Source organism: Myxine glutinosa, chromosome 1 (assembly GCF_964187855.1).
Source record: "Myxine glutinosa chromosome 1, kmMyxGlut1.1, whole genome shotgun sequence".
NCBI classification, from domain to species: Eukaryota; Metazoa; Chordata; class Myxini; order Myxiniformes; family Myxinidae; genus Myxine; species Myxine glutinosa.
Window position 1 is genome coordinate 103,251,659 of NC_136261.1, and position 15,664 is coordinate 103,267,322.

At 46.5% G+C, this 15,664-nt stretch overlaps 1 protein-coding gene across 1 annotated transcript in view; it reads left to right on the top strand.

Moving 5' to 3' along the window:
- The window catches only part of LOC137426650 (ribosomal protein S6 kinase alpha-3-like), a 196,638-nt gene that overhangs the window by 87,865 nt on the left and 93,109 nt on the right, over positions 1-15,664 (top strand). The window contains exon 13 of the mRNA XM_078775236.1: positions 7,641-7,715. Within this exon, the coding sequence (XP_078631362.1) occupies positions 7,641-7,715 (75 nt within the window). The remainder of the gene's footprint in view (positions 1-7,640; positions 7,716-15,664) is intronic.

Here is a 15,664-nt window from a genome sequence, read left to right on the forward strand (position 1 = left end):
CAAATGTACAATCCTCAAGTCAAACACAAAAAACATGTGATCTCGACCCCCTTCCCACTGATTTGTTTACTGAGTGTTTGGACACCCTCCTCCCATTTATTACTGCAGTTATCAATGATTCTCTGACTACTGGTTCATTTCCGCCTCTCTTTAAGCAAGCTTTTGTTGAACCACTTCTTAAAAAGCCCACCCTTGACCTTAACGACATGAAAAATTACCGTCCTATCTCCAACCTGTCTTTTCTGTCAAAGACCATTGAAAGAATTGTGCTATCACAGATGAATGACGATCTATTTTCAAATAATCTTTTTAATTCTCGCCAGTCGGCATATAGACCAGGTCATAGCACCGAGACCGCTCTCCTAAGAATAACCAATGATCTTCTGACCTCTCTTCACTGTGGTAAGGTTTCTGTTCTTGCTCTTCTTGACTTGTCTGCCGCCTTTGACACGATTGACCACAGTGTCTTGTTTCGTCGTTTTGAAGTTACATTTAGTATAACTAAATCTCAAACTCAAACTCAAACTCATTTTGCAAAAAATGTTCGTTTCCCAGGAATCGTACACTTTTCAAAATCCAATCTCACCCCATCCCTCCAAATCTCTCCATCCCCCCTTCCCTCCTAAACTCCCCCCACACCCCTCCCCTCCGAGACTCTCCCTCGCTCCTCCCCTCCTAGACTACCCTCTCACCCCTCCTCCTCAAAGCATCCTCCCTGCTTCTTCCCCCTTCCAACTTTTACCTTCATCTCCCCCAACCTTCTGCCTCGCTCTTCCCCCTCCTCAAATAACACCTCACTGTGCCTCACCCAATCTCCATCAAACCTTTTGTTGCCCCATTCTTCCCTTTCTCCAAACTACTCTGAAATCTCTGACACACCTTCAACAGCTCTCCCTACCTCTTCCTCCTCTTCCACATCTTACCCTACCCCTCCCCCCCCCCTGTTCTGTACCTGAGGCTCCCCCTTCCTCTTCATTAACGGTATGGACCTCAAACATCCGGGGCCTTCGCTCAAACTTGACTGATCTCTCCATACAGGTTGCTTCTGACAAACCAGATGTGATCTGCTTAACAGAAACTTTCCTCCTTTATGATGTCTCTGATGCCTTGGTATCTCTCCCAGGTTACTCCCTCCTCCGGTATGATAGACCTGAGCCTCGTCCTGGAGGTGGGGTTGCTATCTTTATAAAAAACTCTCTTCCTCACTCGTCCTCCACTGCCCTCTCTCCACCTCACCCCCAGGAATACCTTTGGCTACGGCTTCCCCTTCGCTCCCACCTTTTGTTCCTATGTGTGTTGTACCGTCCACCAAACAGTGATGACTCCATCTACATCTCGCTGTCTGATAATATGGACCAACTTCTATCTACCCATCCCAACTCTCTCTTCCTCATATGTGGTGATTTCAATTGTCACCATGCCAGTTGGGTGGGTGTGGGTACCTCTCTCACCAGCCATGGCTGGTGTCCCTCGCTCCTCCCCTCCTAGACTCCCCTCTCACCCCTCCTCAAAGGACTTCTGCGACTCACTGGGACTGAAACAATCTGTCAATTTCCCGACCCGGATCTCAGTCAACGGAGCATCTTCTCTTCTGGATTTGGTTATGACTAACTTCCCTGAAAATGTCTGCTGCTCTTCTTCTGCTCCAATCGGCTCATCTGATCATGTGCATGTAAAAGTGGACATCTCTCTGACCATTCTCAGAGAGCCTCCTCAGCGTCGACGAGTCTGGCATTTCACTCAGGCCAACTGGCACAGTCTTCAAGCAGCCATCAATCATCTGGACTGGTCTCCCATCTCTACCGCCTCTGACATCAACTCATCCTGGGAATTTTTTCAAAGTAAATTGCTCTCTCTCATGCACAGATTTATCCCATCTCGTCTTCAGTTGTCATACCCTTCCTCCCGTCCATGGTACACGGAATCTTGTGGTGAGGCTGTTGCCCTGAAACAACTTGCTTTCGTCTCCTGGAAAGCAAATCCAACGGAAGGAAATCTCATTTCCTTTCACAAAGCCCGAAACAAGTGTGTGTCCACCCTCAGGAGAGCCAGGAAACAATATCTCACCGTTCTCAAGACCGAACTCTCTTATCTGTCTCCCTCTTCCAAATCCTGGTGGCGTCTGGTCAAATCTGTTTCTGGTGTTTGTTCCCCCTCCATCCCCTCCCTCACCTCAAACGGCTTAACGGCTGACTCCGCACGTGAAAAAGCTGAATGCCTCAACTCTGTGTTTGCCTCTAAATCTTGTGTCCCAAACCCATCCCTCTCTGTACCCACCATACCCAGTCGTACCCAGCTGCTCCTGGACTCTGTGTCCTTTCCTCCTGACAAGGTGGAAAAGTTTCTGTCAACCCTCGACTCTGATTCTGCAACTGGTCCTGACGGCATCAGCCCACGGGTCCTAAAATCATGTTCTTCCGCTCTTTCACTCCCTCTTTCTGTTCTCTTCACCCTCTCTTTTGCTCAAGGTCATCTGCCATCTGCTTGGAAATCAGCCAACATCACCGCTTTGCACAAAAAAGGTGCAAAAACAGATCCTAGCAACTACAGACCAATCAGCCTTCTCCCAATTATCAGCAAAGTCATGGAATCCATCATTGCTTCAGATATGAAATCTTTCCTCTTCTCCAATGGCTTGATCTCTGATCATCAATTTGGTTTCAGACCTGGTCACTCTACTCTGGACATGCTGCTTCTGCTTTCTCAACAATGGATGGAGGTCCTCAACGCCAAACAGGAAATTGGAGCTGTCTCCCTTGACATTTCACGTGCCTTCGATACGGTCTGGCACCCCGCTCTGCTCACCAAACTCTCCTCCTTTGGTATCCATGGAAATCTCCACGCATGGCTGGCGGACTTCCTCTCTGGTCGTAGTCAACGTGTGGCCCTGAATGGGTTTCTCTCATCTCCTCTTCCTGTTCAGGCTGGAGTTCCCCAAGGTAGTGTTCTGGGCCCTGTGCTTTTTCTGGTCTTCATCAATGATCTCTCTGACTCTCTTGAAAATCCTCTCTATCTCTTTGCTGACGACTCTACTCTCTGTCGCTCCATTCCTCATCCCTCAGATCGGTAGTCTGCAGCCTCCTCACTCTCTGCAGACCTGGACAAAATCACAGACTGGGCAAACAAATGGAACATGTCTTTCAATCCTGATAAATCTCACACTCTTACGATGTCTCTCCGAAAAGACCGACTGGAAAACCCTCCCATCCACTTTCTGAATAATCCTCTCCAAGAAGTTCTGTCACTCAAGCTTTTGGGTCTCACTATTTGCCATGATCTTTCCTGGGAAAACCACATTTCAAATCTGGCCTCCAAAGCCAGTCGCCGACTGGGCATCCTCCGTCGTATGAAGTCCTTCCTTGGCACACCTGAGCTCCTCACCACATACAAGGCTTTCATCTGCAGCTCAATGGAGTACTGCTCTCCCCTCTGGGCTGGTACCCCTGCCTCACACCTAGCTCGTCTTCACGCTGTTGAAACCAAAGCGTTCAGAATCGTTGGAATCTCCCACGATGAAGCTAACTCCTCGGGCCTTTCACTCACTCACCGCAGGCAGGCTGGTGGTCTTTCCGTCTTCTGCCGACTCCTCTCCGGCCTTGCTCCCCCAGCTCTCTCTGGGCTCTGTCGCCCCAAATATTCCTACAGGTCGCACAAAATCTGCCTGCAACCCTCTTATGGTTAAACTGCCAAAATCAAGACTCTCTGCTCACCTTCACTCACTCATTCCTCTTTTCTCCCACCTCTGGAACAAACTCCCTCACTCTCTTCAATCCCACTCCTCCTTCCAGGTCTTTTAAACAGCTGTTCACCACCCTCTCTTATCTTCCTTTATCCTAAACTTTGATCTTTTCTACCCCTGCTAATTTCACCCCAAATCCACTTTTTTGAAATACCAACTTCTTTCCTGGAAGTCCTTGGTGTCATTGTGTTTTATACTTCTCCCCCCCCCCCCCACCCCCCCTTCCCACGCCTCCTCTCCCGATGTCCCTGCGCTCAAATGTTGTGTTTGTGTGCTTCCCCTTCTCTCCCCATCTTGTCGACCGCTCCCTCTTTTTATATATTTTGTCTGTTTGATTTGTTTGTGTGATAAATGTTAGCTCTTTCACGAGCCTCGATTCTGTATACAAAAAAAACCAACTCATCTAACAATTATATGTATATATATATATATATATATATATATATATATATATATGATGGATTCGTGACTTAGGACTCAAGACTCATGATTGAGAGAAGGAACAACTGAGATATTTATTTGATTCATCAAACACACAAGCTTGTGGAAAGCAAAATGCTTAAACTGAGGCCCACAAGGACCAGGATTCCAACATGATGCTCTAAAATAATTCGGTCAAGCCTTTCATTTTATAAAGGGAATATTGGGGTGTGGTTTTAGCTCTCGAGACAAAGGAAAGACAGAGTGGTCTCCAAGGTCATTAAAGGGTCAAACAACATGTTGACTACTTTCTAGAAACCTGATTTTTGGGGGAGTTCAGCAAGTCGTAAAAATGTCAAACATGAAAGTGATATAACGCAGTCCTTTAAGGGGGACTGGGAAAGATAGGTTGGTCTTCACAGAGGGATTATATCATCAGGGTCTGGATTTACAAAGCATATAACTTTTTATAACAAGTTTCCAAAGGAATATTTCGACAGTAAGAGAACATGCCATCACAGTAACTTAATTCTTTAACAGGAAATATAATGGATAAGGTTTACAAAGCAACACATACAAATTAGTTATTTTTGGTAATTGAGCAACATCTTTAGCCTAATACTGGGATAACAGGTTTCCAAAGAACATGAAAGTATTATGAGTATACATAAATCAATCAAAAACAGAACATTTTCTTGTTTATACTTGGTAATAGGTCAAACGATAATAGAACACAAGGGGGGAGGTGGGGGGGGGGGGTCTGAACCCCCACATATATATATATATCAAAGGTATTTCCACAAAGTATTAACGCAGGGGGGTGGACACTTATTCTACCAAGATAATCTAGTTTTGTATTTTTAATTAATTTTCTGAAATTTATAGAATTTGCTTTTCACTTGGAATTTGTGGGTTACAAAGTGTAAATAAAGTTGGAAAAGTCGGATTTAATACAATTTAATTCCAGGCTATAAGACAACAAAAGGTGAAAAGTTTGAAGGGGGGTGTAGACCATCTCAAGAAACTGTATGTGTCCATGTGCGTAAGCCTTGTTAATGTCCCGCTTGCTTTTTGGGTCTACAGTGCAGTCATTGGTCTTTATTTTGATTGACCCAGTCTGAAAAAAACAAGTTGCAAATTGTGCTTCTGTGGCATGAATTTCTCAATTTCCTCAACTATTTACTTTTCTTCAACCCAATCAAAGCCACAGTTCAAGTTTGCAAAAAATATTTTAGCTCTGTCTCTTCATCTGCTTTCACAGAATGCCGGTGCCACCAAAGCAGCTTCCTCAGCAAGGGAATTGGATGGCTTGCCATTGCCTTCCCAGCAGTAGTTAGGACAGGAATTTGTAACTTGGCTAGGGTGCTGGTGTTGGCTCACCCACTCTGCGCGAAGGACACCGTGGGTCTTTAGCGTTCACCAAGTAATTATAGCAGACGGGATCTAGCAGGTTTCCAACCCAGGCAAGACGGCCTTGAGGCGAGTCTGCATACGTCTAGAGCTCTAGGCCATCCTGTCACCCCCCTTTTGGATTGCTTGTTCTTCAATAGAAATGTCGCTTACACTCTATTTTATCCTGTGTCAGAGTGGCGACATGTCCAGGATGGTTCCTCCCACCACCATGAGTGTTGTAGTCGAGTCCACCTGGTCCGAGTCCGAGTGCAAGTTGTCCAAGCTGTCAAAGTCTGAGTATAAAGCTTTCCGAGTCCAAGTCCTGTTCTTTTTTCTTGTGCTTTGGACCTGCCTATGGCTACAAAGGGCTTTGATGCCAAATTTGGTGACGAGAAGTTATCTGTTAATATTTTGCGATGTCGCAACCTCTAAACCATGCAGGCAAAGTTGTTGTACTGTGCACTTGGTAGCACAAACGTACCAGCTGCTGTATTTCATTTATTTTGCATCTCGCAAGTGCATGCGACCACTCGTTCTTCTCTGAAACATCCCCTCCACACCGTGGTGACATTAAAATTTGATTGCAATGTCGGAAAATTTTCTTAAGCCAAAAATGAGTGGGTCTTCTTCTTTAACATGACATCTCTGAACAAAATTGAAAATAACTTGCAATAAAATGACCATCATCACAATTCCTGTCTCAGAGAGACTTGAACAACTAGTTTTAGAGAATCAATATACATATTGATATTGACATGCAGTTCTATTTCATTCAAAGACCTCGAAAATTTATAACAAATACCAAGAAAGACATTATTTGTCTTGGAGGTTTGACAGGATGGTGCATAGGATTAATAGGAAGCACACTTGAGCTCTTGAGTCTGGATGCAGATCCCACCATGAGACTGGTACTTCACCGATAGCAGCGGAATGGATGCAAGAGGATGACACTTGATGGAAGATAGAGTGAGAGAAGGGGGGAGAGGACACAGACGCTGAACATGCTGAATAAGGATGGTTTTTAGCGAGGATGGGAAGAGTCGTTGTTTTGTATGCAGCATGTGGCTGCTGGTTGCATCACTTTCTAGAAATGTGGCTGTTCCGCTGATGCAGTGCCCCTATTACCAGTAGGCCAGTTCTCATTTTGCGACGTCTGAAGGATAACGGGCTGAGTCAACCCACCTGGTGGTATTTCAGGGCTGTAATATGGGCTCAAATTCACCACCAGAAGATCTTCAGCCAGCAACATTAACGATGAAGCCAACACCAGGCTTCATGAAGCCAAACAAGCGAAGATAAGATGAGAAGCTGCTGCTGGAAACCGGATCCTCTTATCAGCTCTGCGTTTCACTTTCATTTGCTTTTGTGTAATCAATAATGAGATTCCAACACACTGTAACTCAAATATACTGAGCCAACCGCATCTGAGTTGTGTGTTCGCCAAATGTCATGTTCTCGGAAGAATTCTGATAAGTTGTTTACCTAAACTTAAGTCTACTCGATACGAATTGCGATTTGTACACACACTACCCACACATAAGCCTGGTGTTGGCTTAGCGGTTAGGGTGCTGGCTTGGGATCTGAGGATCCTGGGTTTGAATCCCGGTCGATCGCTGAATTAACGCCAGGGGGGTTGACTCAGCCTGTCATCCTTCCGGGGTCGGCAAATTGAGTACCAGCTTGCTGGGATGAATGATCACGGTGTTTACCCCAATTTAGAATAGGTACACCATATCCCTGCGCATCGAAGAGGCGACCAAGGGTTGGCATTAGGAAGGTCAACCGGCCATAAAAACATTTTCTCAAACAGGGAACCATGATTGTCATGGGGCCCGCATGGCTAACCCCCGCTCTAGCGGGGAAAATGGCCTTAAAACGATCATTCATTCATTCATTCATACTACCCAGATAAATGTTTACATACAAGATCATGAATGGTGATGGTGAAGGTATTATGTTGAGGCTTACATGTTGACTGCTTGTCATCACAAAAAATGTGCATGTTGATCATGTTGTTTAAAGGTGTTTGGCTTTGGGTAGGATTCTTATGCCATGTTAACCTATGCTCCACTATCTCATTTCCCTTCAGTAAAGTTGCTCGACGTCCCGATAAAACATCCAGACAGTGACCGTGCCGTCCTCGTTTTGGAGTATGTGGAATCAGGTGAGGTTTCTGACGTCATTTTGCTGAAAATCCACTGTTTGTGTCTATCAAGTCCATCTTTATTTGAGTAGCTAAATAAGTTAATAATTAGTAAACATGAATTTTGATGTCCTGATTGTTGGACCATCTCTTTCAGTTCTGACAAATCTCAGTTTCACTCTGTCACTCCGGCACGATTGTAAAAATACAACCAACTGATCTTTTTTCCTGGTTAAACACAGGAAGTGGTTCGGTTTCTTGACTTTATAGGCTTCACCATCAGCCATGATGTGGATCTCATATCAAAGCTGTCTTCCAAACTGAGCTGCAGATTCCATCATTCCAAATAATTCCTTAAACTCATCGTCTGCACTGCACTTAATACCAGTGTCTGTGTTTTCCAATGGAGACGTCTTGAGGACTTCATATTCCACAGGATCCAGGAGACCTGTTTGTGATTGGGCTGCCTCTCATTTAGGTAATGAGATGGCAGCATCACAAACTGATTTGGTTTCTGTTAAATAAGAAGCTCTCAAAATTATTATGATATCACGTGATGAGGCTGAAACACATTGCCAGTTCTCAACATGGCAGATGGGGTGGCTCATCTCATTTATGCGACCTGTCAAAAGGCAGAGTGTCTTGGAAGAGACTGATAAGTTTCCCTTTCCTTCACTACACAAGTTCCTGCAGTAATCCCCTCCTGGTTCAACTTAACGTGCACACTTTACACACACCTCCACTTTTTTGTTCCTCTTTTCTCCAATTTCTGCAATTGCCCCCGGGAACTATTCAATCACATTCTCCCCTCGAAGACTTAATACCAGTTCCCACTTCCGGTTCCTCCGGCGAGGAAGCGTCCTTCCGAGCTCTTCACGTCATCAAAGATAAGTATTTTCGCAATCACATTTTTGTCAAATTTCTACTGGTTATTTTACTGTGCATGTGTTCAGTGTGTTTTTCTCATTAGATATTGGTTTGTATTCGTGCAAACTTGTTTGTAATGTCTGTCTCTCGAGGCTTCCTGTCGCGTTGTCTGTTCACCAAACCATCGTGTTGTTCACCCCCTTCTTCCCCCGAACACCTTACACTTTGTTTAGTCTTAAATCAAAAAAAGAAAAAAAAAATCTAATAATAATTTCCTTCTCTCCTCACGGCTCCCTCCCCCGTGCATGAGCACCCCCCTTTATCTCCTTTTCCTTCTACCTCTCCAGCTGATACTCACCTTTCCAATTCTCATTTTCACCATACTTATTCAACCCTTTCTCTTTCTTTCTCAGATCCACGCCCTCACTTCAGGGAATTTTCCCAGACAGTTTTCATGATTTTGTTTTAAAATGTTTGAACTTCCCCTTGCAGTCCTGTACTCAGTTGTATATTACAACACACTCTTTTTCTTCCTCTTTGAAAGGCTGTCTTCAATTTCCTCTTCAAATCATTCCATTTCAAGAAAAATTCAATCTCTTATTGTTCTTCTTTTCTACATTCTCTAAACTCACCTTCATTCCACCGCTACTCTAATTTTTTCAAACCGATCTCTGTCTTGAAAATCGCAAGAAACCCAGTTTGCAATAAATGTTCGTTTTTCATTTATCGTCCAACACTTTCTAAACTCCACTCGCCCCTCTCTTCCTAAAATCCCCCTCACTCCTCCCATTCAAATCTCCCCTCTCACCCAACCCTCCTAAATGCCCCTTGCCCCTCCCTTCTTAAACTCCCACCTCACCCCTTCCCTCCAAATTTCCCCCCTCTCCCCTCCTCTTCTAATCTCCCCCCTCACCCTCCCCTTTTAAAACTCCCCCCTCAACTCTCCCCTTCCAAACTCCCCCCTCACCCCTCCTCTTCAAAACGCCTCCCCTTCCAAACTCCCCCCTCACCCCTCCTCTTCAAAACGCCTCCCTCACAGCCCCCTCCCTCCCCATTCAAATCTCTCCCCACCAATTTTCTCCACTCTCGCCCCTTCCCCTCAAAGCTGACTCCTCCCTGCTTCCTCTCCCTTCCAACTCATACCTCCACATCCTCAACCTTGTACTTCGCTCTGCCCCCCTCCCCCTCAAACAACACCTTCTACTTCGCTCTGCCCCCCCCCCCTCAAACAACACCTCACTGTGCCTCATCCCATCACCAACAAACCTTTTGTCCTCCTCATCCTTCCCTTTCTCCAAGCTCTTCTGCAATCTCCAAAGTAAAGTTCTCTCTCTCTGTTGTGAAAGTAGACCCAGAGACCTCGCAGGAAATGAGGCTTTATTGCAATCGACCATGTGCATCTATACATAACAAAAGATCATAACATTAGTCTGCATGATACAAACAAGGCAACCCAATACATTTAAAATGAGGCAAACTACTAAGCAGCAAATTAATAACTCTTACCTAGCTCTCAACGAGTCATAGCAGCATATATGGCAGTGTCACACTCTCACAGCTGGTTACATATGCAAAACCGCCTATCTCCACAGGGACCGCCCTTGCCAGACAGTTATGTGTATCACGGCAGCAACTGGCTTTCCTTCGTCCAATTCATCACATTCTCCCTCTCTTGAGAACACCGCCAATAGGAATAATCAAAACCGAAACGAGTTGGAGGTTGACACAGCCGGCCGACGCGCGTGCGGTACACACCGACATCTCCATAGCCCCCGGTGCTAGGGAAAGACCGCTCTCCGTCACCCAGCGATCTCCTATCAAAACCCCGCAAGTCCACGGCCTGAGGCAAAGGAGACATGATTTCGTACTGCGAGGCAGCGTCACCCCCAGTCGCCTCGGCAGGGCTCGCGTCTGGCCGGACGGGGGTAGTCGAGTCAGCTTCTGTTTCGTCCATCTCATCACAAGGTGCTAGATGCCAAGTGGTACCATGGTTTGTCGGCCATCGGCCAATCGAACGTGCACATATTGCGGATTCACTTCCAGTATGTCTACACGGTCAGCAAGCGGTTCATATTTGCTTTGACGAACCATGCGTTTTAGCAGTGCAGGTCGAGGCTCAGCTAGCCCCGAGGGTAAGGGATGAGCGCTAGAACCGCGATGTTGGTACCGTAAGAGTCTCTCATGAGGAGTGGCATTAGTGGAGGTGCACAACAGGGAGTGGATCGCATGCAGTGCTTCAGGAAGCTCCCGCTCCCACATGGTCGGGGCTAAGCCACGGGTACACAAGGCCATCGTGACAGCCCTCCAGATAACACCGTTGTATCTTTCGATAACCCGTTCCCTCGGGGGGGGTTATAGGCGGTGGTATGTCTGGAGGCGATACCACACTCAAGGAGAATATTGCTTAAGCTCCCGAGACATAAAAGCAGTCCCACAGTCACTGTGTATGAATGCCGGATACCCGAACATCAGAAATAGCTGCCTAAAGCAGCGGATCACTGACGGGAAAGACGTGTCAGCACATGGAAATGCGAACGGGAATTTCGAGTTCTCGTCCACTATTGTCAGCATGTACCGATTACCGGGCAGAGGCCCCTTGAAGTCGACATTCAGGTGCTCCCATGGTCTGCCGGCGTGTATGAGGGTACCCACCGCTGGCTGGTAGAAGCTTGGTTTAAGTTCCGCGCAAACCCTGCAGGTCTTGCATAACTGACTTATTTCATCCACGGAGAAGGGTAGGTTCTTACTCCTAAAACAGTGGACCATGCGCGTCGTGCCTGGGTGACAGAGCGCCGCATGGATATTCCGCAGGTCGCCAACGATCATCCCCGCACAGATGGGCCTAGACAGTGCATCAGCCACGTGGTTGTGCATACCCGGCCTGTACTTAATTTCAAAGCAATAGTCGGCCAGTTCTATGCGCCACCGAGCAATCTTCTCGTTCTTTATCTTTTGCAAATGCTTCCCATCATGCATGAATGACACGGACTGTTGATCAGTTATGACTGTGAAGCACTGTCCTAGAAGGAGGTGTTTCCACCTGCGGATCGATTCGACCATGGAGAACGCCTCTTTTTCTATAGAGGAGTGACGTCGCTCGCTATCAGCCAGTGTCCTTGAGAAGAATGCGACTGGTCGGCCACCCTGACTCGATGTCGCTGCGATTGCGCAATCGGACGCATCTGTTTCTTCCACAAAAATAATTGTCTCGTCGATTGAAGTTATGACCGAGCTGGCGACGTCCCCTTTTAGTTGTTGAAACGACGTCAGCCCAGGCAAGGGCAGCGCGAATGTTTTGCATTCCACAAGGGGTCTTATCTTCTCTGAGAACTGGGGGACCCACATGCTGTAATGGGCGAATAGTCCCATTGTGTGTCTTAAAGTTGCACGGTCAACGGGAGGGGCAAGGTCGAGTAGCGCCTGGAGGCGTGCCGGATCGGGCCTTATCTCCCCTCCAGACACCATGTACCCCATCAGATTCATGGTTCCCACAGAATAGCTAGGTTTTGATTCATTGAAGGTCAGTCGGAATTTACGAGCCACTTCCAAAAACCAACGCAAGTTCGAGTCGTAGTCCTTTTGATTCCAACCGCAAATGGTCACATTATCAACATACACGAATACGTCTTTCACTTGTTCCTTTGCCAAAATCTCGTCTACAGCTCTTTGGAAGCACGCCACTCAGTTCGTAACTCCGAACAGAATTATACGGCATTGAAACAACCGCTGGCCGGACTTGAAGGCCGTATAGGGTCGGTCGGCAGCGCGTATCGGAATCTGATGATACTCACTTCTTAAGATAAGCGTGCTGAATACAGGCAGTCCGCGGGTTACGAACGAGTTCCGTTTTTAAGTCTGTCTGTAAGTCGAATTTGTATGTAAGTCGGAACAGTTACGTACGGTTCACATCTCGTGTAAATTAGTCAAATGTTTGTCTTAGTATATAGTATATATTTTACCTAAAACATCTACAGGTATAAAAAAACATGAAAGAAACATTTCTTAAACTGTTTAGATAGAAAAGAAAAGATAATGATTAAAGGTTAACACTTACTCTCGTTCCAATTGATGTCTTGCAAACCTTGAAACAATCATACCTTGATATATCTCTCTGAGATGATGGGCCTGGTGTTGGAGAGGATGGACCCGGTGCTGGAGAGGATGGACCTGGTGCTGGGTCAATTTTCTTAAAGTAAACATCAAGGGTGGCTTGAACAGAGCTTTTCTCATATTTCTCTTGTCTACTGCTCCCCTTATTATATACTTTGTGTGTCTGTTTGATTTTTTTTCTGTGTCATAAATGTTAGCTCTTTCACGAGCCTCGATTCTGTATTCAAAAAAAAATAATAATAATAATAATAGGCTTTACGGAGGTCGGTACGTAAGTACGGGCGTTCGTAAGTCGGGCGTTCATAACCCGGAGACTGCCTGTACTCTATACTTGGATACCGCCCAAACCATATCCTCCATTTTGGGTAAAGGGGATGCATCAAGTTGAGTGAATTGGTTCATAGTTTGGGAGTAGTCTACGACCATGCGTTTACGATGGACGACCAGCACTTGTGTGCGCCAAGGTAAACGGCTGGGTTTGATAATGCCTCCATGCAAACGGCGTTTAGTTACAGCGGCTATAAAGATAGCATCCGGCTGGGAATACCTTCTAGATTTCACGGCGACCGGATGGCAATTCACAGTTCAGCTCGGGAATAGTCGAGGCGGGTCGACAGCTATCTCGGCAAGGGCGCAAACCGGGCCCAGATCGGTGGACCCATGGACAGAGTGTGGGTGCCGCCAAACTGCATCTCTAAGCGTTTCTGCCGATTCAAAAAATTGTGACCCAGGAGGATGTCGGAGCAGAGGTTAAGGAGGACGAGCAACTTAACATTGCCATAAGTAACATCGTTAGCAACTAGCTCAACCACACACACTCCACGCGCTTGCTGCCACCGGGCTCCCGACGCCATGTACACATGCTTAGTCGAGGCAGCTGGAGTCCACCTGAATCGCTCCACGAAACGAGGGCTGATGTTGCTCCGATCGCTCCCAGAGTTGACCAATGCTTCCACCAATTGGCCATTGATTTCAACCGGCACCAAGGCACGAGCGAGGCCGCACGCAGCTCTGCGGGTTCCTGTCGATAAGCGCGTGCCCGCGAGCGTTGCACGCTTGGTCTTGGGCGCGGGACAGACTTTGGCAAAATGTCTTCGCTTTCCGCAATTATGGCACACCGACTCCCGAGCAAGGCAATTTGAGCGAGGGTGACTGCGATTGCTGCAAAAAAAAACATTTGACGGTCTGACCAGCGGGCGATGTCACAGCAACCGTGCTGGGCTCATTCACCTCATTGGAGCTCTCCTCTCGTATTGCCCGATGAGCGGCAGATCGAGCAGTCGCTCTCCCGGCGTCAGCTTCCGGGTCACCGCGATTGTGTGTACGTGTTGCGTCGTGAGCAGTAGCACTCGCAGCTGTAAGGTTGACCATAAGAGTCGGATATGGCCTGAGCCGACTGCAACACATGGGCTTGGTCGAATGCCGTTTGGAAATCCAGCATCTTTCTCGAGCAGCCGTTGTCTGATGGCAGAAGATTGCAGACCCATAATAAAGGCATCAGGGATCAGATCATCGGTGTACTGCAGAGCCGTACAGTCCTGAATCGCGCAATCCTGAGCCAGCTGTCGTAAAAGCCTGGCCATACTGATGCATGGACTCCGAGCAGTCCTGCTAGCGCGTTGCCAATAAGTGGCGAGCATACACTGTGCTGCGTGGTTTGATGTAGAGGGTAAGGTAGCCACGGCTTCGTCGTACGTCGTGCATCGAGTGATGTATCTATGGATGACATGAGAGACATTGCTGGATAATACATCGAGTTTCTGTGCCTCCGTAATGTCCGGGACCAGTTCCGTAAAAAGTCGTAGAGAATTGAGCCAGTGATTGAACTGATCAGCGGAGTCCGGGCATTCGGATCTCCGGAGAAGTGCTCCAAGCGAATCAGCTTCTCCATCCTTCGGAGGTCGTCTCAAGGAAGATTGCAATAAATTGTTGTGAAAGTAGAGCCAGGGACCTCGCAGGAAAGGAGGCTTTATTGCAATCGACCAGGTGCATCTATACATAACACAAGATTATAACATTAGTCTACATGACACAAACAAGGCATCCCAATACATTTAAAATGAGGCAAACTAATAAGCAGAAAATTAATAACTCTTACCTAGCTCTCAACGAGGCATAGCAGCAAATATGGCAGTCTCCCACTCTCACAGATGGTTACATATGCAAAACCGCTCATCTCCGCAGGGACCGCCCCTGCCAGACAGTTATGTGTATCACGCCAGCAACTGGCTTTCCGTCGTCCGATTCATCACACTCTCATGCACACATTTATCCCATCTCGTCTTCAGTTGTCATACTCTTCCTCCTGTCCATGGTACACTGAATCTCGTGGTGAGGCAGTTGCCCTGAAACAACTTGCCTTTGCCTCCTGGAAGGCAAATCCAACTGAAGGTAATCTCAGTTCCTTTCACAAAGCTTGGAACAAGTGTTTCTAACCTCAGGAGAGCCAGGAAACTATATATATACTAGCGGGGTCACCCGTGGGAATCCCACGGGCATGGATGTGTGTGACATTTCGACATATTGAGTTCGATGCTGCACCTGCACATTCAGTTATATAAAATGGTTTAAAAAACTTTCTTCTGATATTTGTGATTTATTTCAAACAAACTGTATTTCCCATCTACACGGGCATGTATTCCTATTAACGTTATGTAAAGTACATAAATTGTGTGGATTACATCATTTGTGGATGTGATCAATTGCCAGTAACCATCTTATATAACTGAATGTGCAGGCGCAGCATGTAACTCAATATGTCGAAATGTCACACACATCCATGCCCGTGGGATTCCCGCATGGATGTGTATGGCGAATTTTAAATATATGTCGACTGTTATTTTAGGCGGTGTATTTTCGTTTATCAATTTATCGATTATCGTTTATATCGTTTATCGATTTAAAAAAATATATCTCTGCATTTTCCTCTCCAATACCTCCTCACACTTTACACACACACCGGCCCATGTTTACATATACACACACACACACAT